This window comes from Artemia franciscana, chromosome 21 (genome assembly GCF_032884065.1).
Source record: "Artemia franciscana chromosome 21, ASM3288406v1, whole genome shotgun sequence".
In the NCBI taxonomy this organism is placed as follows: Eukaryota; Metazoa; Arthropoda; class Branchiopoda; order Anostraca; family Artemiidae; genus Artemia; species Artemia franciscana.
The window spans coordinates 12,232,078-12,254,597 of record NC_088883.1 but is presented as its reverse complement, the minus strand read 5'-3'; the positions used below and the strand labels follow the sequence as shown (position 1 = coordinate 12,254,597).

At 35.6% G+C, this 22,520-nt stretch overlaps 1 protein-coding gene across 2 annotated transcripts in view; it reads right to left on the bottom strand.

Annotated features, from left to right (window-relative positions):
• The window catches only part of LOC136040532 (tyrosine-protein kinase transmembrane receptor Ror2-like), a 141,896-nt gene that overhangs the window by 83,253 nt on the left and 36,123 nt on the right, over positions 1 to 22,520 (bottom strand). Inside the window, exon 5 of one of the 2 annotated variants that reach the window (XM_065724715.1) lies at positions 16,477 to 16,500. The exons of the other annotated variant lie outside the window; for it this stretch is intronic. Coding sequence (XP_065580787.1) covers positions 16,477 to 16,500 — 24 coding nt within the window. The remainder of the gene's footprint in view (positions 1 to 16,476; positions 16,501 to 22,520) is intronic. 2 annotated transcript variants of the gene reach the window in all.

The window sequence follows — 22,520 nt, the reverse complement described above, 5'->3', positions numbered from 1 at the left end:
ACTTTTAATTTTTTATGAATGTTTTTATTAGTAAAAGATATACGTAACTTACAAATTAGCTTCCATAACGAACTTCTGTATTCTCATGTTTTTATTATGTATATGAAGGGGTTCACCCCCATGTTAGTACCTCGCTCTTTACACTAAAACTTCAATTTTCCCCAATTTTTTAAGAAAGACCCATGAATCACAAAAGCCGAAGAATAAATAGTTGAAATTACTAAAAATAATTTAGCGAAAAGAGCGCGATATTAGGAGGAGGTGAGCCCATCATGTGCGTAATAATTTCTGTTCGTTTTAAGTTTTAATGCTTCTCCTTACTTTCAGTTGAAAAAACATTTTCGTATTTATTTTTTCATTGTTTTTTTTTATAATGCTAGAAAATCCTGTGCTCCCTTCATGAAAATTTTCCTCCCCCATTATAAATTCCCCCAATGGAAGTTCCTGTAACATATCCCCCTCTTATCAACCCCCCCACAACCTAAAATCCCCCTGAAAACGTCTGTACACTTCCCAATAACCATTACTATATGTAAGCACTGGTCAAAGTTTGTAACTTGTGGCCCCTCCCACGGGGACTGTGGGGGAGTAAAACGTCCCCAAAAACATAGTTATAAGGTTTTTGACTACGCTGAATAAAATGGCTATCTCAGAATTTTGATTTGGTGACTTTGGGAAAATAATTAGCGTGGAAGGGGGCCTAGGTGCCCTCCAATTTTTTGGTCACTTAAAAAGGGCACTAGAACTTTTCATTTATTTTAAAATGATCCCTCTTGCAACATTCTAGGACCGCTGGGTCAATACGATCACCCCTGGGAAAAAAACAACAAAAAACAAACAAACAAACAAACAAATAAACACTTCATCCGTGATCTGCCTTCTGGCAAAAAATACAAAATCCCACATTTGCAGATAGGAGCTTGAAACTTCTACAATAGGGTTCTTTGATACGCTGAATCTGATGGTGTGATTTTCGTTAAGATTCTATGACTTTTAGGGTTTTTTTTCCCTATTTTCTAAAATAGGGCAAATTTTCTCAGGCTCGTAACTTTTGATGGGTAAGACTAAACATGATTATTTTAATTACATTTAAAAACAGCATTAAAATGCGATTCTTTTGATGTAGCTATTGATGTCAAAATTCCATTTTTAAGACTTTCAGTTACTATTGAGCCAGGTCGCTCCTTACTACAGTTCGTTACCACGAACTGTTTGATACATGTTTGATACAGTGTTTGATACACTGTTTGATACCAGCCGTGCAATAAATGGAGGATATTATTAGCATTACTTTATTCTTTGTTAGTTCAATGTTCTACAATTGTCATATAGCAAACTTGTCAAATTATGACAACCTGATTCACTAAGGACGATTTTACCTATCCGTGGGCCGCAAATTGAACCGGAAAGTGCGATTTAGGCCTTCTCCATGCGGTTATCCGGTCTATCGGATCACGGGTCTTTTATGGTCGACTTCTCGATTCTAGTTTTTTCTGATTGTCGATTTACCTGATCCTGATTCCAATTCAAGCCTTTGGCTGGAAAATATTAAATAACTTCTCATTTAATATCTTCAAGCAGACAGTAACCAATTAATTCTAACTATCTAACCAATTAATTCATCTGGTTCTGGATTTTGAGCCTGAACCGGAATATGTCGGCCTCGACCTTGAATCTCGTACGAAGAGAAGTATTTTCACCGCCTTGTCTTTAGCCACTATCTTTCTTCGGACAATTGCCCTTCTCCATGGTTGATGATGAAGAGCAATAGTTGGTTCCACTGTGTGTTTGCGTCTTTTTTCTCTTAGTCCAGTGTTGTAGATTTTTCCATCCCACATATTAGAAAAGTCAAAAGATTCCTATCGTGAGACATAGAGGAATAAATTTGGTCACAAACGTGGACGGAAGTTTACTTAAACTGGTCAATTCAACGATTAAACAAGTCAATTTTCAAGGAATTAAAATTAAACCATATTAGTGTTTCAAATAATTTCAATTTAAATCCCAGTTCAAAATAAGTTTAAAATAACCTTAGAAGAACAAAATTTTAACTTTTTAAGCATAATGTTCGAAAAGCTTAAAGCTGTTAAAACGTTTTCGTTGAAGAACCAAAATCTGCCCAGCAATACAAAATACCCTTTCAAAACCAGCTGACCGGGCGGGTCAGCTGGTATATCATATGGATATATATGAATATCCATATGATTCCTCCCCAACGGAGCCAAAAAAATTTCTGTTTCGCTTTTCTTATTTAATTCACCATGTTTCGGTATTAAACTGGTTTTAGTATTATTAAAAACAATAAGGATTTAGCATTATGACGGGATAAAAATCTTTCTTTATGTCCTTCATTTTAAAAACTGTCACGGCTGATGTAATTTACTCCAGACACCTTTTCTTTCAGTTAATTTCCAACTCTTCTACAAAGCATAGCTACTAGAGGAAGGAAAGGACCAACTTTAAAAATAATAAGTTTAGAGTAAGCGTTAAGAATAGGTGCTTAGAGGACGGCTATGTGGGGACAACAATGGATGCTTAGGGGACGATGTATTCTATTTGTTTGTTTCTCTGCACAAAAGAAAGGGCGTCACCTGTCATTCGAAGCGTCCCATCATCTCTAAACAAATTTATATTATGAAAACAGTTTTTCTCGAAATTTAATCTTTTTTTCTTGCGTAATTGATAAATTGATTCCAGTAAGAAATTAAACAACACCTCAATGTTAGTTATAATTTCCACATTAACATCAACTACAATCTAATTGAGAATCTGCTAATCACAAAAAAATTTAATTAGAAAGTCTTAAAACCTTCTTCTATGACTGCCTCAACATCTCCCGGTGACACTTTACGAAAAGAATTGAATACATGAAAACCTTTCTTGGTTTGTGTTGTTAACCACGCTATTCAGAGACCTAAACTCTTTTTACGTATCTAATTCAATTAGAGAATAGCCTACATCAGTCACTTTACTGTCAATCGAAACTGCTGAAATGGTCTAGCGAGAGGCAGGGCTATTTGGTTAAACCCTGGGCTACTTTTGGATTCGCGATAGCCTTTCTAGGACAAACATCAATTAATAAGCAAATTCCCTGGGAAACCCGAGTTTGTGATAGAACTACAAATATCATTTTCAAAATCAGCACGTTTTTAGTCAGAAAGGGAAAGAACCATTTTTAAAGCAATTTGTTTGAGATCTTTCATAGGTTTTAACTTGACTGTTTCAATAGATAAGACCCTGATGATTTTTTTGATTTTTTTTTTTATTAAGAGCAGGCAATCATATCATAGAATCCACAGTAGCACACATCAAACAGTTCGTGGTAACGAACTGTAGTAAGGAGCGACCCGGCTCAATGGTAACCAAAACTCTAAAAAATGGAATTTTGATACCAATAGCTACATCAAAAGAATCGCATTTTAATGCTGGTTTTAAATATATAAGTTTCATCAAGTTTAGTCTTACCCATCAAAAATTTGCGTTATTTTAAAAAATAGGGGGAAACGCCCCCTAAAAGTCATAGAATCTTAAAGAAAATCACACCATCAGATTCAGCGTATCGGAGAACCCTACTGTAGAAGTTTCGAGCTCCTATCTACAAAAATGTGGAATTTTGTATTTTTTGCCAGAAGGCAGATCACGGATGCGTGTTTATTTGTTTTTTTTTTTTTTTTTTTTTCAGGGGTGATCGTATCGACCCAGTTGTCCTAGAATGTTGCAAGAGGGCTCATTCTAACGGAAATGAAAAGTTCTAGTGCCCTTTTTAAGTGACCAAAAAAATTGGAGGGCACCTAGGCCCCCTCCTACGCTAATTATTTTCTCAAAGTCAACGGATTAAAATTCTGAGATAGCCATTTTATTCAGCGTAGTCGAAAAACCTTATATCTATGTCTTTGGGGACGACTTACTCCCCCAAAGTCCCCGTGGGAGGGGCAACAAGTTACAAACTTTCACCTGTGCTTACATATAGTAATGGTTATTGGGAAGTATACAGGCGTTTTCAGGAGGATTTTTTTTGGTTTGGGGGAGGGGTTGAGAAGAGGGGGATATGCTGGGGGAACTTTCCTTCGAGAATTTGTAATGGGAGAAGAAAATTTCCATGAAGGGAGAGCAGGATTTACTAGCATTATTTAAAAAAAAAAACAATTAAAAAATAAAAGTGAAAAAGCTTTTTCAGCTGGAAGTAAGGAACAGCAGTAAAACTTAAAACAAACAAAAATTATTACCCATATGAGGGGCTCACCTCCTTCTAATACCTCGCTCTTTACGCTAAAGTAATTTCAGTAATTTCAACTACTTATTCTACGGCTTTTGTGATTCAGGGGGTCATTCTTAATGAATGGGATAAAATTTAAGCTTTAGTGTAAAGAGCGAGGTACTGACGATGGGGCGAATCCCCTCATATATGTAATAAAAACATGAGAATACAAAAGTTCTTTACGTAAGCTAATTTATAAGTTACGTAAATCTTTTACCAATAAAAAGATTCGTAAAAAATTAAAAGTTCTAGTTGCCTTTTTAATTAACCAAAAAATCGGGGGGCAACTAGGCTTCGTCCCCCGCTCTTTTTTTCTCAAAATCATTCGATCAAAATTATGAGAAAGCCATTGAGCCAAAAAAAAAAAATATGCAAATTTCGTTTTGATTATTCCTCTGCGGAGAGCCAAAATCAAAACATGCATTTGATTCAAAAACGTTCAGAAATTAAATAAAAAAACAAGTTTTTTTAACTGAAAGTAAGGAGCGACATTAAAACTTAAAACGCACAGAAATTACTTCGTATATGAAAGAGGCTGCTTCCTCATAAACGCCCCGCTCTTTACGCTAAAGTTTTTTACTGTTTTAAAAAGAAGAATTGAGAGAAAGAGTCAAACTTTAGCGTAAAGAGCGGGGCGTTGATGAGGAAGCAGCCTCTTTCATATACGAAGTAATTTCTGTGCGTTTTAAGTTTTAATGTCGTTCCTTACTTTCAGTTAAAAAAACTTGTTTTTTTTTTTATTTAATACAGTAAAAGGCGAAGAGCCGCTCGCATTTTTTAATAACGCAAGACAAGAGAGAGAATACCACAAGTTAAGGAGAGTCATAATTAGATGACAAAATCAGTTATTTGGTCAAATAAATAGTTTCTTGTTGTCTTTTCCTTTTCTTCATCATAATCCAAGGGAAGAGAAAACTTAGTGGGTAAGTGAAACCACGGTAAATGTAACTTCTGAAAGCAGGTTAACAGCCCAATCCGATCCAATCCGACCTAATTTGAATCCAAAGGATTCCCCTGACTTAGGCATTAGAAAAACTAGGCATTAGAAAAAGTTACTGAGTTTGTCATCTTACTATAGCATAATTTATATAGAGGAATAATAGCAATCCCTATGGGTGGAAATACTAGTACATTTGTAGCTGACTTGTTTTTAAGCCAATTAGAATAAAATTGTAAGGTTTTAGACTATTTTGGCTCTTTCACAAGTTTTTGACTCAGTTTGACTCTTTCTCACAACTCTACTTTTTAAAACAATAAAAAACTTTACCGTAAAGAGCGAGGCGTTGAGGAGGGGACAATCCCTTTCACATACGGAACAATTTCTGTTCGTTTTAAGTTTTAATGTCGCTCCTTACTTGCAGTTAAAAAAACTTGTTTTTTATTTAATTTCTGAACGTTTTTGAATTAATATATGTTTTGATTTTGGCTCACCGCACATGAATAATTAAAACGGAATTTGCACATTTTCCCGGCTAAATGGCTTTCTCATAGTTTTGATCAGACGATCTTAATAAAAAATGGGTAGAGGAGGAGGCATAATTGCCCTTCAATTTTTGGTTGCTTAAAAAGGCAACTAGAACTTTTTATTTTTTTACAAACGTTTTTATTAGGAATAAACATACGTAACTTACGAATTAACTTACGCAACGTTCTTCTATATTTGTATATTTCTATTACGTATACGAGGAGGTTCACCCCCTAGTCAATATCTCGTTCTTTACACTAAAGCTTCAATTTTGTCCCAATTCTTTAAGAATACCCCTGAATCACAAAGGCAATACAATAAATAGTTGAAATTACTAAAAATACTTTAGCGTAAAGAGCGAGGTATTGAAGAGGAGACGATCCCCCTTATATACGCAATAATTTCTGTTCATTTTAAGTTTTAATGCTGCTCATTGCTTCCAATTGAAAAAAACTTTTTTTTATTTATTTTCTCATTGTTTTCTTTTTAAATAATGCTTTAGGGTAAAGTCTCATTGTTTTCTTTTAAGGATGCTTTAGCGTAAAGAGCGGGGCGTTGAGGAGGAAAAGCCCCTTTCATATACAGAGTAATTTCTGTTCGTTTTAAGTTTATAATGTCGCTCCTTACTTTCATTTTAAATAAAATTTTAATTTCATTTTAATGGACGTTTTTGAATTAATACATGTTTTGGTCTTGGCTCTCCGCATATAAATAATTAAAAAGAAATTTGCATATTATTTTTTTTTTTTGGATAAATGGCTATCTCATAGTTTTAATTGGAAGATTTAGAGAAAAAAGGAGCGAGGGAGGAAGCCTAGTTGCCCTCCAATTTTTTGATTACTTAAAAAGGCAACTAGAACTTTAACTTTTTTACGAACGTTTTAATTAGTAAAAAATATACGTAACTTACGAATTAACTTACGTTACGAACTTCTATATTCGTATGGTTTTATTGCGTATTTGAGGGGGTTTATCCCTAGTCGATACCTCACTCTTTACACTAAAGCTTAAATTTTGTCCCAATTCCTTAAGAATGATCCCTGGATCACAAAGGTAGTAGAATAAATAGTTGAGATTACTAAAAATACTTTAGCGTAAAGAGCGAGGTATTACGAGGAGGTAAACCCTTCATATGCGTAAAAATTTCTGCTCGTTTTAAGTTTTAATGCTGCTCCTCACTTTCAGTAGAAAAAAACTTTTCATATTTATTTTTTCATTTTTTTTAAATAATGCTAGAAAATCCTACGCCCCCTTCATTGAAAGTCTTTTCCCCTGTGACAAGTTTCTCCGTGGAAAGATCCTCCCACGTAACCCCCCCACCCTCAAATCTCCCTCCCAAACCAAAAATACCCCCCCGAAAACGTCTGTACACTTCCCAGTAACCATTACTATATGAAAACACAGGTTAAAGTTTGTAACTTGCAGCCCCTCCCACGGGGACTGCGGGGGAGTAAGTCGTCCCCAAAGACATAATTATTAGGTTTTTCGACTATGGTGAATAAAATGTTTATTTCAGAATTTTGATCCGGTGACTTTGGGGGGAAATGAGCGTGGGAGGGGGCCTACGTGCCCTCCAATTTTTTGGTCACTTATAAAAGAGCACTTGAACTTTTAATTTCCATTAAAATGAGCCCTCTCACGACATTCTAGAACCACTGGGGCGATAAGATCACCCCTGGAAAAAAAACAAACAAACAAATAAACACGCATCCGTGATTTGTCTTCTGGCAAAAATGCAAAATTCCACATTTTTGTATATAGGAGCTTGAAACTTCTACAATAAGGTTCTCTGATACGCTGAATCTGATGGTGTGATTTTCGTTAAGATTGTATGACTTTTAGAGGGTGTTTCCCTCTATTTACTAAAATGAGGCAAATTTTCTCAGGCTCGTGACTTTTGATGGGTAAAACTAATCTTGATGAAACTTATATATTTAAAATCAGCATTAAAATGCAATTTTTTATGTAACTATTGGTTTCAAAATTCCATTTTTTAGAGTTTCGGTTACTATTGAGTCGGGTCGCTCCTTACTACAGTTCGTTATCACGAACTGTTTGATATCGCTCCTTACTTTCAGTTAAAAACAAGAGCTAAGACCTTATATGGCATTTGTGACGAGGCAAGAAGAGCTAAGAGCCAAGAGCTCATATGGTATGAGCTCTAACAAAATTCTAAGAATCAATAGATTGATTTAAAAGGAAAATCAGAGGCTTAAAGCCGGTCATGATTTAAAATAAGAGCTCTGAGTCACGATATCCGTCTGAACATGAAAATTCATTAAGATCCGATCACCCACTCGTAAGTTATAAATACCTCATTTTTTCTAATTTTTCCTCTCCCTTTAGCCCCCCGGATGGTCGCATCTGGGAAAACGACTTTATCAAGTCAATTTGTGCAGTTCCCTGACACGCCTACCAATTTTCATCGTCCTAGCACGTCCAGAAGCACCAAACTCGCCAAATCACTGAACCCCTCCCCCCAACTCCCCCAAAGAGAGCAAATCAAGTACGATTACGTCAATCACGTATCAAGGACATTTGCTTATTCTATCCACCAAGCTTCATCCCGATTTCTCCACTCCAAGTGATTTCCAATTTCCCCCTCCAATTCCCCCCAATGTCAACAGATTTGAAATAAGAGCTCTGAGACATGAATTCCTTCTAAATATCAAATTTCATTAAGATCCGGTAACCCGTTAAAAATACCTCAATTTTTCTAATTCTTCTAAATTAACACCCCCAGCTCCTCCAAAGAGAAGGGATCCGTTCCAATTATTTCAATCACGTATCTAGAACTTGCGCTTATTCTTCCCATCAAGTTTTATCCCGATCTCTCCACTCTAAACGTTTTCCAAGATTTCTATTTCCCTCCTCCAACCCCCTATGTCCCCGGATCCAATTCGAGTCGAAAATGGAGCATCTGAGACATGAGATCCTTCTATATATATCAAGTTTTATTAAGATCCGATCACCTATTCATAAGATAAAATACCCCGATTTCCGTAAAGCGTAAAGAGCGCGCCGTTGAGGAGGAAAAGCCCCTTTCATATACGGATTAATTTTTGTTCGTTTTAAGTTTTAATGCCGCTTCTTACTTTCATTTAAAAAAACTTGTTTTTTTATTTAATTTCTGGACGTTTTTTTAATTAATGCATGTTTTGATCTTGGCTCTCCACACATAAATAATTAAAACGAAATTTGCATATTAATTTTTTTTTGCTAAATGGCTTTCTCATAGTTTTAATCGGAAGATTTTGAGAAAAAGGAGAGAGGGAGGAAGCCTAGTTGCCCTCCAATTTTTTGATTACTTAAAAAGGCAACTAAAACTTTTAATTTTTTTACGAACATTTTCATTAGTAAAAAATATACGTAATTTACGAATTAACTTACGTAACAAACTTCTATATTCGTATGTTTTATTGCGTATATGAGGGAGTTAGCCCCTCGTCGATACCTCGCTCTTTACACTAAAGCTTAAATTCTGTCCCAATTCCTTAAGAATGACCCTTGAATAACAAAGGCCGTAGAATAAATAGTTGAAATCACTAAAAATATTTTAGCGTGAAGAGCGAGGTATTACGAGGAAGTAAACCCCTCATATGCGCAATAATTTCTGCTCGTTTGAAATTTTAATGCTGCTCCTCACTTTCTGTAGAAAAAAACTTTTCATATTTATTTTTTCATTATTTTTTTTAAATAATGCTAGAAAATCCTGCGCTCCCTTCATGGAAATTTTCTTCCCCCATGATAAATTCCTCCAAGGAAAGTTCCCCTAACATATCCCTCTCTTTTCAACCCCCCCCCCCCGAACCAAAAAATCCCCCTGAAAACGTCTGTACACTTACAAACAACCATTACTATATGTAAACACTGGTCAAAGTTTGTAACTTGTAGCCCCTCCCACGGGGACTCTGGGGGAGTAAGTCGTCCCCAAAGACATAGTTATAAGGTTTTTCGACTGCGCTGAATAGAATGGCTATCTCAGAATTTTGATCCGGTGACTTTGGGAAAATAATTAGCGCGGGAGGGGCCTAGGTGCCCTCCAATTTTTTTGGTCACTGAAAAAGGGCACTAGAACTTTTCATTTCCGTTAGAATGATCCCTCTCGCAAGATTCTAGGAGCACTGGGTCGATACGATCACCCCTGGAAAAAAAAACAAAAAAAAAAATAAAAAATAAACACGCATCCGTGATCTGCCTTCTGCGAAAAAATACAAAATTCCACGTTTTTGTAGATAGGAGCTTGAAAGTTCTCCAATAGGGTTCTCTGATACGCTGAATCTGATGGTGTGATTCTCGTTAAGATTCTATAACTTTTAGCGGGTGTTTTCCCCTATTTTCTAAAATAAGGCAAATTTTCGCAGGCTCGTAACTTTTGATGGGTAAGTCTAAACTTAATGAAACTTATATATTTAAAATAAGCATGAAAATGCGATTCTTTTGATGTAACTATTGTTATAAAAATTCCGTTTTTTAGAGTTTTGGTTTGGTTTTAGAGTTTGGTTACCACGAGCTGTTTGAAAACAAAAAAACAAACAAATAAAGACGCATCCTTGATCTTTCTTGTGGCAAAAAATTCAAAATTCCACATTTTTGGTGATAGGAGCTTGAAACTTTTACTGAAGGCTTATCTGATACGCTGAACCTGTGGTGTGATTTTCGTTAAGATTCTATGACTTTAAAGGTTTGTTTCTCCCTATTTTCTAAAATAGGGCAAATTTTCTCAGGCTTGCAACTTTTGATGTGTAAGTCTAAACTTAATGAAACTTATATATTTAAAATCAGCATTAAAATGCAATTCTTTGATGTAATTATTCTTATAAAAATTCTGTTTTTTTTAGTTTTGGTTACTATTGAGCCGGGTCGGTCCTTACTACAGTTCGTTGCCACAAACTGTTTTGTTTTCATATGATCTATCGCTCAGATAATTCTTGTACACACCCCTTCTCCTCTCTATTAAAAATAAAGCTTTTTCACTAATGAGCCTATGTGCAGTCCTAATGTTCTTCCCTAAGACACCATCAGCAACTTCACAAATCGTTCTTCTAAAATTATTTCAACCAGTCTTCCATATTGTCAAATTTCAAAACTCTCAGCATCTTGTTTACTTTTGTATCTATACTTTTTACACCTGAACATTATACTAATATACAGTGGCGCATTCAGAAAACAATTATGGGGGGGAGTGACCGGGGGTCCCTGGGCCAACCAACGGAAAACTGAAAAATTCCTTAGGAAACACGGTATTTTAAGGCTTTACTTTAACTTTATTTTAGCTCTTTGAATGCAAGCTTTGAGCAGGAACTAAGGAATGAATGAAAAAACCAAGCAGATTAAATAAGATTTAAAAACAGAATGTAATTTTTTCTTGAGGGGGCTAGAGCCCCTTTATCCCCCCCGTGGGTGCACGCCTGCTAATATACTTGTATTTCATAACTTTCGCCTATCATAGGAGCATCATACCTAGAATGTGATGGGCGCACCACTCCACCTGGGCCAAGAACTTATAGCGTCGAAATCGAGAAAAGCTAGTGGTATTTCTCTGATGAGTCCTAAGTGACAACAACCACTTAGGAATTACTTATTTAATTTAGGGTGATCTGTTTTGAGATTCTTATGCTTAATGTTTAGTTTATTACAACTGTGTATCTCCATGAGTCCTCCTGTTTGGTTTGTTCTGTTTGGGCATACTGTTTGTCCTGGCTGTTTAAATTGGTGGATGAGAACAAAACCTCATTCAAGTGCATATCTATCCGAATTACAAACGTAGTAAAACATTTTTTTTCAACTGATTTATTGCTTTTAATGCATTACATAGATATAAATGAAGCATGGAATAAGGGTTAAAATTTTACTCAATATCTGACACTTTAAATAAAAAAAAACGATTGGCCTAATTTTATGGTAAAACTTATAGGAAATGTTTTATTGAATGAAAACAACAAATGCAGCCGTATAGGCAGTCACGGTATGGCTTGAATTTAGTACTAAATGAATTAAATTTTGTAGCCAAGCAGTTTACTGATCCAAAATTTGGAGTTGATATTATATGGTTGATTGTGTATGGCTACGCTGTTTGACCTATGTAATTGGATGGCTGAGTATGGTTATGGCCTCATTCAAGTACTGATCTATATTAATTACTGAAGTAGGAAAATAGTTTTCCTTTCTCCTTCTGTCTTTCTTTTTTGTTTATATGTTTTTTTTTGTTTTTTTATAGTGTATGTTTATTTCTGCGTTTGTTCTATTGCATTGGTGATTTGTCTTTTCATTATAGTATCATTTGCCAACATACCTGCGAAAGGTGAGGGGAAGTTTGGACACGGTCTCCCAACTGCATATATAAAAATATGGTAGATTTCTACATTTTCAATATAATTCACCTAGTTTTGCTTTCTTTTTAGATTTCCCCCACCACCACCCCTTTACATAAAAATAGTCCGACGCATGTACCTGAGTATCACTACATTTAAAAAAAATTTCAAACGATTAAGGAAGCAAATTCTGACTAAACATAATTTTATTTTTATTTTATATTGATACTTTGCATTTTCTCATTAGAAATATTATAATTGGATCACATCGATAATCGTTTAACCTCATTTCAACCCGAGAGACGAGAAAGGCCCCAAGCAAAAGTATTGTCATTATTGAAAAAAAATGAGCCCAAGCAAAATGCACACAAAATGGACTGTGAAACAATCAAACAAGCAGAAGAAAAGCAAACACGACATTCACTCAAGAGCCAGACAGTTTTTTACAAGATAAGGAAAGGACTCATAAACCGTGGCTATTTTGACACCAAACCTTCAATAATTTCCAAAACGAGTTATCGATTTGTGAAAGCAATAAATGCAAGTTAGTAAAGAGCAAACCATAGCCCATAGCGACCGGATAAAAAAAAACGCGTTCTCAAACAAACTTTCAAACGTAAAAGAATCGCCATTTGACACTGAATCAGGCTTGGTAGCTACTATATCCCAATTTATGGTAAGCTACAAAAAGAGCTTGACTTTTTGTAAAAGAAATGTATTTTACTTTAATGTTACCAACACGAATTTATGTAGACAGCTTAGATATAAGCGATAGCTTTCAAATGAGCCCTTAAACACCTCTCTTAAGATATTCCATTTAGTCCCCGAAGCCGCGCCGAAAACCGGCGGCATGCCGCCTACATTCCTGATAGATCCTCTATACATATGCTTATATTTATTCCTTTAAATCTTAATTAATTTTTCATTTATTAAGTTGTAAAACTGAAAACATTAAAAAGAATGTTTTAAACAAGGATATTTTCGTTAAAAAAGTAAAACAATCGTTATAACCATTTAGCCCCACAGTTTATGCCACTTTCTGCCGTTTTATATGAAATTAAGCAGTAAGATCGTCTCTTAATTCTGAAAGTAAAAAAAAAGGACCTCGAGGCTTGGAAATTATAAACAAAATAGAAATTAACATTCATATCTCCTCAAAGTAAAAGTAACCTAACGTGTCATATTCTTTTTTCTTTGAAGTTTAGTAGCATACGGAAATACTGTAATGCATCACAAAGATAGAGCTCTTTAAATTAAGACGAGGAATTTAACTCTTTAAGCTACTACAGATTTACAGAGTTAAGCAACATGAGGCAAACACACTGGCAGAAAAATTACCATTCTACCATGTTCAAAGCTTCTGCTTTTAACACCTCTCAAGGGAATTCCCAATTTTTGGTGATTTCTGTTTATAGATTCATCTCGGGCTAGTCGGGGGGAATTCCCTTCCATTTAATTTCAAATTGTTTAAAGACTGTATATTATTAATTTAAACAACTTGCTCTTTTCAGAAAAAGAGCAGGCCCCGTGGGCCAGGCTTGCGTGCGGGTCAGGTTACATCGCTTGGCTCACTATTTTGGGCCATTGATATTCGCGAACAGGCAATGCACACGAGATCTCTGTTTAGCTCGTGATTTTATTACCGTCCATCATAACATAATGCCAAGTAGTTTCCAGTATCTCATATTTTATAGTGATAGTTCAAAAATTTTTTACACTTTACTACAGTTTCAATGGTTCAAGATTACTACTACCACTACTACTACTACTACTAACTTACTGCACGACCAAGCTGTCCGTAGCCAGCACAGCTATGCCTGCCACTCCAGCTAAATCTATTCAGAGCCTCCCTTTTTAAACTCTCACAAGAAGTTCCGATTTCCCTTAAATCCTTCCTTACGATCTTCTCCAATCTCATTTGGAAAAGACCTGCACTTCGTTTAGCCCAAAATTACAATCTTTGGCAATATGTCATCCTTCATTTACAGAGCTTGTACTAGCCATCTTTCAACCTTTCTCTTATTATTGCCCTAGAAAGCAGGATAGAACTAATTTTTTTCCGCACAGTTTACTGTTTGAGGTAAGGTCAGGCAGACGAGTACTCAAAAAAACCCGTAGACAATTCCTATAGAAAATATCAAACAAATCCTCCAAAGTTCCTCAGAGCGCCCAAGTTCAGAACCATACTTGAGCACTCTCATCGCTGTAGCATCCAATATTATGATCTTGGTTCGCAAACTTATCTTCCTATCCTTCAAAACTTTTTTCAACATACTTGACCACCGACATCTTGACCAGCTAACTTGACCCGGAGAAAACACCCCGGACCTTGGCTATTCTGCTTTTAGCATCTTCAGTGCACCCACCGTCTTTACTAATAATATTACCTACGTAAGTGAAGTTACACACTTGATCGATCTTCTCGTTACCCAACATCACCTCTTCACCATTACATTATTTTTTTCACAATTGAGGAAAACTTATGTTACAAGTTGTTTACCAAGTTGTCAAAGACTTGCTTACACATCACGTAAGGAATAATCCTGTCCCAAGCTGTTTCATGATGGCTTCCTGAAGCCCGGATATCAGCCTGGGTCTAACTGATTGCAATTTTGACTTTGAGGTAGCGCTAATGGAGGATATCTGGAGGGGTTGGAGTTGGATTGCATTATTGGAGCGCCGCTCAAAAACCAGTTTGGCGATGGATAAACCGATCTCGAAAAATTCTTTTTCATCCAAGGTTTAGACAGGGGTGAAGTATGATAGTCTGGAGATCGTTAATTAGCGACCTGCACAGATTCTGCAAATTTTAAGAGCCTGAAATACTCTCCATTTGTGATTGGACTCATCACGCCACTTACGAGAAAAGTTTCATACAACGAAGGCCCGAACCGGAAGATGCCCGGCTAAGATTAACCGATCACATTTTCTTCGAAGAAAGTAACTAACTTGTAAGTAGCTCTTTGGGCCAAAAAAATCTTCGTAGCCCGTTTGCTTCAAGAAATGCACAGAAGTAAATGGAGTTAATCTCTAACACCACTCGTTAAACATTAAGCTTGGATATCTCTACCTAAAAATACTCTTCCTTGGACTATAGACCCCCCCCCCCACTTCAAACACAGATGAATTCCGCGCCCCTTCTGACTCATGGTCATTCAGATTTAATTTAGGGAATAAACCTTAAAATATGTTAGTGTGAATTTTGGCTTTAAATCTAGCAACCTGAAAGTAATCTCGAAGAAAGTGAGTACTTTCTATTTACTAAACAAACAAAAACACGTAAACGCCACATCGCTCTTTACTGAGTGCCCCGAAATGGGGCAGTTGATTGACGGGAGACAAATTAGTTTCTACGGTTTGCAAGGGGTAATGGTTACATGAACACAAAGCTGTTGGCAAAGCATGATTTAGTACTGCCCTCCATAGGTCTTAATTAGAAAGAAATTGGTTACTTGAACACACACTAAAATTACAAAGAACACAAGGGTTGCTTACGTTAGCGCTAAAATGTTCCTTTAATTACGAAGAGTTAATAAACAGAATTTGTTTCTCAACATAAAACTAACAGGCTTAGGAGGGCAGAATGGTCCAGTCGCCCAAAATCACAGTAATTACAGAAAAAAGGTTTGTGGCAGTACAAGGTCACGGCTACTAGGTTCAATAGAAACAAACGGCCAAAACTGATTATTATTCTTTGATAAGATTGAAAAGAAGAATCTAGCATTTCCTCCAAAAGGGTTAATCAATACAGTAGGAGCATTAATCACTTTTGGTGGAAGTAGGTCGAAAATCATGAAAAAGGTATATAATTACGCTGAAAATGAAATAGATTTCATTTATGGATTTCATATTAGAAATTTATAGCGTAAATTTGCATGATTTTGGACGGCCGACCAGCCTATAATAATGAGGAGCAAAACATAATTTTTCTCTACAGCTAAATTTTGTGTTTTAAAAAAAAAAAATTTAAAGCTGAATTCAAAAATACAACAAGATTTTCCGTCAGTATACTGCTCTGCTCAGACATTTTTAAAGTTTAATTTCGTGAAATTTTTATGTTTTCGAAATTTGGATTTAAAGACACTTCAAAAAGCTTTCTAATGCAGCTTTTTATACTGAACTCTAAATGTAACCAAAATCTAGCACCCGCTATTTCTGTGTAATATAGCAAAAAAAAAAAAACAGAAAACTTGTTATGCAAACAAAAACGAATGCAAAAAATTAACAAGGATAAAAAAGCCTTCATTATAAAACTTTCATGAACGATTTTTTTTTAATTCATAAAATTCAAATTTTTCGGGAAAAAAGCTCAAAAATTGTGGGGTAATGGTAAAATGTTGATGGTACTTGCGAATTCTGAGTGAAAAGTTGGATATAAAGCAAAATAAACTTTCTTAAGCAAAAATCTGAGTCTATCAGTGCAATACAACGCAACTTACCTGACTCCCATCTCCATTCAAGATCTGCAGAGAAAAGAAAGAGAAATTTTAGCTCTATATTCGGTAAAACCAGAAAAGCCACTGAGTAGAAAATAGAGAAAGAAGTGTTTCTATTGTAGGGAAATGAGAAAGTAGACAGGCGCTTTGCTCATAACAATTTACCCAGGTATCTTTATGTTTCTAAATTTCTATATATTCCAAAATCTTCCATTTGACAATAGAATACGAATACCAAGCACTTAATAGGAAGTCAAGAAAAAGGAATAAACTGGCAGGGCATACAAATCTAAAACTTATGTTGAATTTTTGTTCTCACTTTAAGTTCACGTAAGAAAAAAAAACGAAATTATAAATTCTTAAAACACTCTTCAAAATGAAGAGGACTGTATATTCAAAATTACAAGGAGCAGTACTCAGAGGAGGTCAGAGGGCAAGACCCTTCAAAGATTGAAAAATTCACATAACACGTGGAAAAAAGGGAAATTTCCTTGAAACAAGACAAGAAATAAACCTCAGCTGAAATCTTAGATTAAAAAAAAAACCATAGGCATCTGTTTATACTTATGAATGGTGTCAAAAAAAATTTATTCAATTCTCTCGGCAAAAAAACATGTAAAAAATCATCTGACAAAAACCGGCATTTTGCAGTAACAACCGTCAAAGCCAGCAATTGTCAATTTACAATTATCGCTGTAAATTTAAAAGACAGATACAGCATTAAAAAAAAAGCTTATCGAGAGGTTGAAGACACAGACAAAAAATAATAAAAATGTCCAACTGGCTTATCCTGCAATGTAAAAAGGAGTCAGGTATTAGGCGTGCCTTGAATTTATTCGTAATGATTTAGCCGGACTCCGGGAGGTAGCGTCACAACATTTAAGAAACGATCTGTTTATTCAAATGATCGGTTCATATTTATTAAACAATTATAGACTGATAAGTTGTCACAGGAAGATAGTATGATTGTTTCACAAGTTATTTCTATTTCACTTAGATTTCTTTTGTATTAAATATAAAAAAAACTAGTTTTTTTTAACTGAAAGTAAGGAGCGACATTAAAACTTAAAAGGAACAGAAATTACTCCGCATATGAAAGGGGCTTTTCTTCCTCAACGCCTCCCTCTGTACGCTAAAGTTTGACTCTTTCTCTTAGCTCTACTTTTTAAAAAAGGAAAAAACTTTAGCGTAAAGAGCGGGGCGTTGAGGAAGAACAGCCCCTTTCATATACGGAGTAATTTCTGTTCGTTTTAAGTTTTAATGTCGCTCCTTACTTTCATTTAAAAAAGCTTGTTTTTTTTTACCTAATTTCTGGACGTTTTTTAATTCATGCATGTTTTGATCTTGGCTCTCCGCACATAAATAATTAAAACGAAATTTAAAACTCCAAGCACCAAGCTTATCAGTTACCAAAATGTTGCTCAGTAGGACGTCTGTATCATATACAGATTGTCTGTGGTTAAAGAGAGCGACAATCTCTCTAATTAGTGGAAAAGTGAATGAAACAATTATTCAATAATTTACTATTCATCTCATATACTCTTCTATTTTTCTGCATTGTTTTAAGTAAGTTCGGTCAAAGTAGTGCTTGAATTTATATTGATGCCTAATTTTTCATAGCTACAGGTGAGCTTGAAACAAGACCCAAAATTGTAGTTTTTGAGGCACAAACTGGCAGAAAGGATCACTTCGCTGTAATGTAATATCTTTTGTTATTAAAGAAGGGCACTAAAGATACAAAAGAAAGAAAAAATGCTGTTCAAATAATATTTTTATACGACCATCTCATCCGTTCGATATATTATCTTGCGGAAAAGAAAAAAGGAGAAAAAAAACTAACAAAGGTAGTTGTCGAATAACAAGAAAACTAAGATTACTTATTAGAGGAAATAGGATGTTAAAAAGTTGATCATAAGTTTCTCCGAGACAGTCAATTCCCTGATATGATCTTTCCAGAAATCCAATTAAATGGAGATCCAATTTGTGGAGATTCAATTTATGAAGATTTTCACACAGTCATTTCCTCTATTTAGTTAAATTAAACCTACTGTCTTCAAAAATTATTTTGTGGTTAACTCTACACAGAATAAAATCTGATTTTCGAACAGAGAAATAAAATATATATGTATCTACTCCTCTCTCCCACTCTTTGTTTCTCAAGTTGGCTTACTATCTGTCAATGATATTTATTTTCTTTATTTAATCATCCGAATTTAAAAAGCTTAGAATAGAACAATGGTTAAGAATAATGCTACTTCATGACCTGGAAATGAAACGTCCAGATAAAAAGTATGAATAAATACTAGTGTTTACTTTCAAGAATTTTTTTTATTTCTAGAGAAACAGATAATAAACAAGGACTTTCTAATCTCATTAAAAAACGAGCACTGATTGTTAATTTCGATTAGTATCGGTTAAAATAATGTAAGTTTGACCTTGTCAAGACTTGAAAGCAATAGACAAGATTCAAAATCCAACTTTGTAAAGTCTTTTTCTAGCTTGTCAACTCGCCCAACCTCGGATAACATCATTGTTCCAAATTTTCTTTTGAAACAATTTATGTTTCAAAAACATTTATGTTTCAATTTATGTTTCAGGCCTGGTCGCCTGAAACATGGATTCGAATGAAAATGACATGACAAAGAACCAATCGAAACATTGCTGGAGTTTCAACCGACAAGGCATTAAAATAAAATAAAAAGATTACATAAAAAGTAACGAGCAAATTTTAAACTTGAAACGAGCAGAAATTAGCTGAAGCTAATTGAAATGAAGTTTAAATTTATTTATTTTGATTTCTTTACTTTTATATTAGACATCAATTTCCAAGTTAAATCAGGAAAGCATGGCAATTCCAAATTCGATATGATGGACTAGTTCCTGTTCTTTGCAAGTTTTTAGGCTTTTACTTACTTAGTTTTTGAAACTACTTGTGAAACTTGTAAGACATATCCAAAAACTTAAGAATAAATTAAAATTAATCCAGATTAACGGTTCCTGTGCAACGAAAAGAAAAGGACAGCAATATAAGCAACTTTGATGAAAAAACAAGTTTCACATGGACCATGTAGTTCACTTGAAAAGGAGTTTTAACCAGATTAGGGTTCAATATGAATATATCAATTTAAAGAGGGTTCCTGCTAAAAAAAAGAAAAAAAGGAAGAGAACCAAATTATAACTACAAGCAGAACTGCTCAAAGTAAAGTCAAAAGTCGTCATTAATAAGTACCCTGGGTATCCTAGAATAGTAAAACTTATGGGTAAAATAAATTACTACCCAGAGTCCTGACTGATATCAGCCAGTCAAGTGAACAGATCGTCTAGAGAGACAAATTTCTTCTTTAGAGATAATTTAGGAATGATATGTATTCCATTGGGGCTAACTTAATAGTAAAATTTTACGGTGAAAAAAAGTTTCTGGGTGTTTTAAAAAAGCTTGAAGCCTCTCAAAACAAGAGCTAAGAGCTCATATGGCACTTGTGACGAGGCAAGAAGAGCTAAGAGCCAAGAGATCATATGGTATGAGCTCTAACAAAATTCTATGAATCAATAGATTGATTTAAAAAAGAAAATAAGAGGCTTAATGCCGGTCAGGATTTAAAATAAGAGCTCTGAGTCACAATGTCCTCCTAAATATCAAAATTCATTAAGATCCGATCACCCACTCGTAAGTTATAAATACCTATTTTTTTCTAATTTTTCCTCTCCTTTTAGCCCCCGATATGGTCGAATCTGGGAAAATGGCTTTATCAAGTCAAATTGTGCAGCTCCCTGACACGCCTACCAATTTTCATCGTCCTAGCACGTCCAGAAGCACCAAACTCGCCAAATCACTGAACCCCTCCCCCCAACTCCCCCAAAGAGAGCAAATCCAGTACGGTTCTGTCAATCACGTATCAAGGACATTTGCTTATTCTATCCACCAAGCTTCATCCCGATTCCTCCACTCCAAGTGTTTTCCAAGATTTCCCCCTCCAACTCCCCCCAAAGTCAAAAGATCTGGTCGGGATTTGAAATAAGAGCTCTGAGACATGAATTCCTTCTAAATATCAAATTTCATTAAGATCCGATCACCTATTCGTAAGATAAAAATACCCCAATTTTCACGTTTTCCAAGAATTCCGGTTTCCCCCTCAAACCCCCCCCCCCGAATGTCACAGGATCTGATCGGAATTTAAATTAAAGCTCTAAAGCACAATATCCTTCTAAATATTAAATTTCATTAAGATCTGGTCACCCTTTCGTAAGTTACAAATACCTCAATTTTCAAAATTACCCCCCCCAACTCGACCAAAGAGAGCAGATCCGTTCCGGTTATGTCAGTCACGTATCTTAGACAGGTTTCTATTCTTCCCATCCAGTTTCATTCTGATCTCACCGCTTTAAGTATTTTCTAAGATTTCCGGTCCCCCCAACTACCCCCCCCCCCAATTGCGCTTGATCCGGTTGAGATTTAAAATAAGCTATCTGATTTACGAGGTCCTTCTAAATATGAATTTTCATGAAGATCTGATCACTCCTTCGTAAGTTAAAAATACGTCATTTTTTCTAGTTTTTCAGAATTAACCCCCTCCCCAATAGAGCGGATCCGTTCCAATTATTTAAATCACGTATCTTAGACTTCTGCTTATTTTTCCCAACAACTTTCATCCCGGTCCCTCCAATCTAAGCGTTTTCCATGATTTTAGGTTTCCCCTCCCAACTCCCCCCCCAATGTCACCAGATCCGGTCGGGATTTAAAATAAGAGCTTTGAGATACAATATCCTTCTAAATATCAAATTTCATTGAGATCCGATCGCCCGTTCGTAAGTTAAAAATACCTAATTTTTTCTAATTTTTCAGAATAACGCCCCCCCTAACTACCCCAAAGAGAGCGGATCCATACCGGTTATGTCAATCATGTATCTAGGACTTGTGCTTATTTTCCCCACTAAGTTTCATCCCGATCCCTCCCCTCTATGTGTTTTCCAAGTTTTAGGTTTCCCCCTCCCAACTCCCCCCAATGTCACCAGATCCGGTCGGGATTTAAAATAAGAGCTCTGAGAAACGATATCCTTCCAAATATCAAATTTCATTGAGATCCGATCACCCGTCCGTAAGATAAAAATACCACATTTTTTCTACTTTTCAGAATAACGCCCCCCCCCCCAACTACCCCAAAGAGAGCGGATCCGTTCCGGTTATGTCAATCATATATCTAGGATTTGTGCTTATTTTTCCCACCAAGTTTCATCCCGATCCCTCCACTCTAAGTGTTTTCCAAGATTTTAGGTTTCCCCCTCCCAGCTCCCCCTCAATGTCACCAGATCCGGTCGGGATTTAAAATAACAGCTTTGAGACATGATATTCTTCCAAACATCAAATTTCATTAAGATCTGACAACCGTTCGTAAGTTAAAATACTTAATTTTTTTTATTTTTTCCGAATTAACAGGTCAGCCACTCGCCCCTCCCTAGATGGTCAAATCGGGAAAACGACTATTTCTAATTTAATCTGCTCCGGTCCCTGATACGCCTGCCAAATTTCATCGTCCTAACTTACCTGGAAGTGCCTAAAGTAGCAAAACCGGGACCGACAGACCAACAGAATTTGCGATGGCTATATGTCACTTGGTTAATACCAAGTGCCATAAAAAGCGACCGGTTGAAAGGAAAAGTAGAGCATTGGAATCGGTATTATTAAAAACCCTAAGGTAAAGAATTATTTTCCCACTTTAAACAACAAGAAAAATCACGTTTTGTATTGTGTGTCTCCTCTTTTTTTCTCCCTTTCTGCCGCAGAGGTGATCGTATCGAGCCAGTTATCGTAAAACATTAGGAGAAGACTAATTCGAAATTAAATCACAATACCTAGCGCCTTTTAAAGTAACAAAAGAGATCACGCCACAGCAAGGTTGCCTTTTCTGCCACAGAAGAAGAACTTTTGCCCAAGGAGGCCAAATGCCGGGAGATTCCAATATAGGCAATCCTTTGTAATTAAAATTTGTGTAACATAACATGACTAAGCAGTACACGACGTATTGCGCCACGCAAAAACTCAAAAAGCG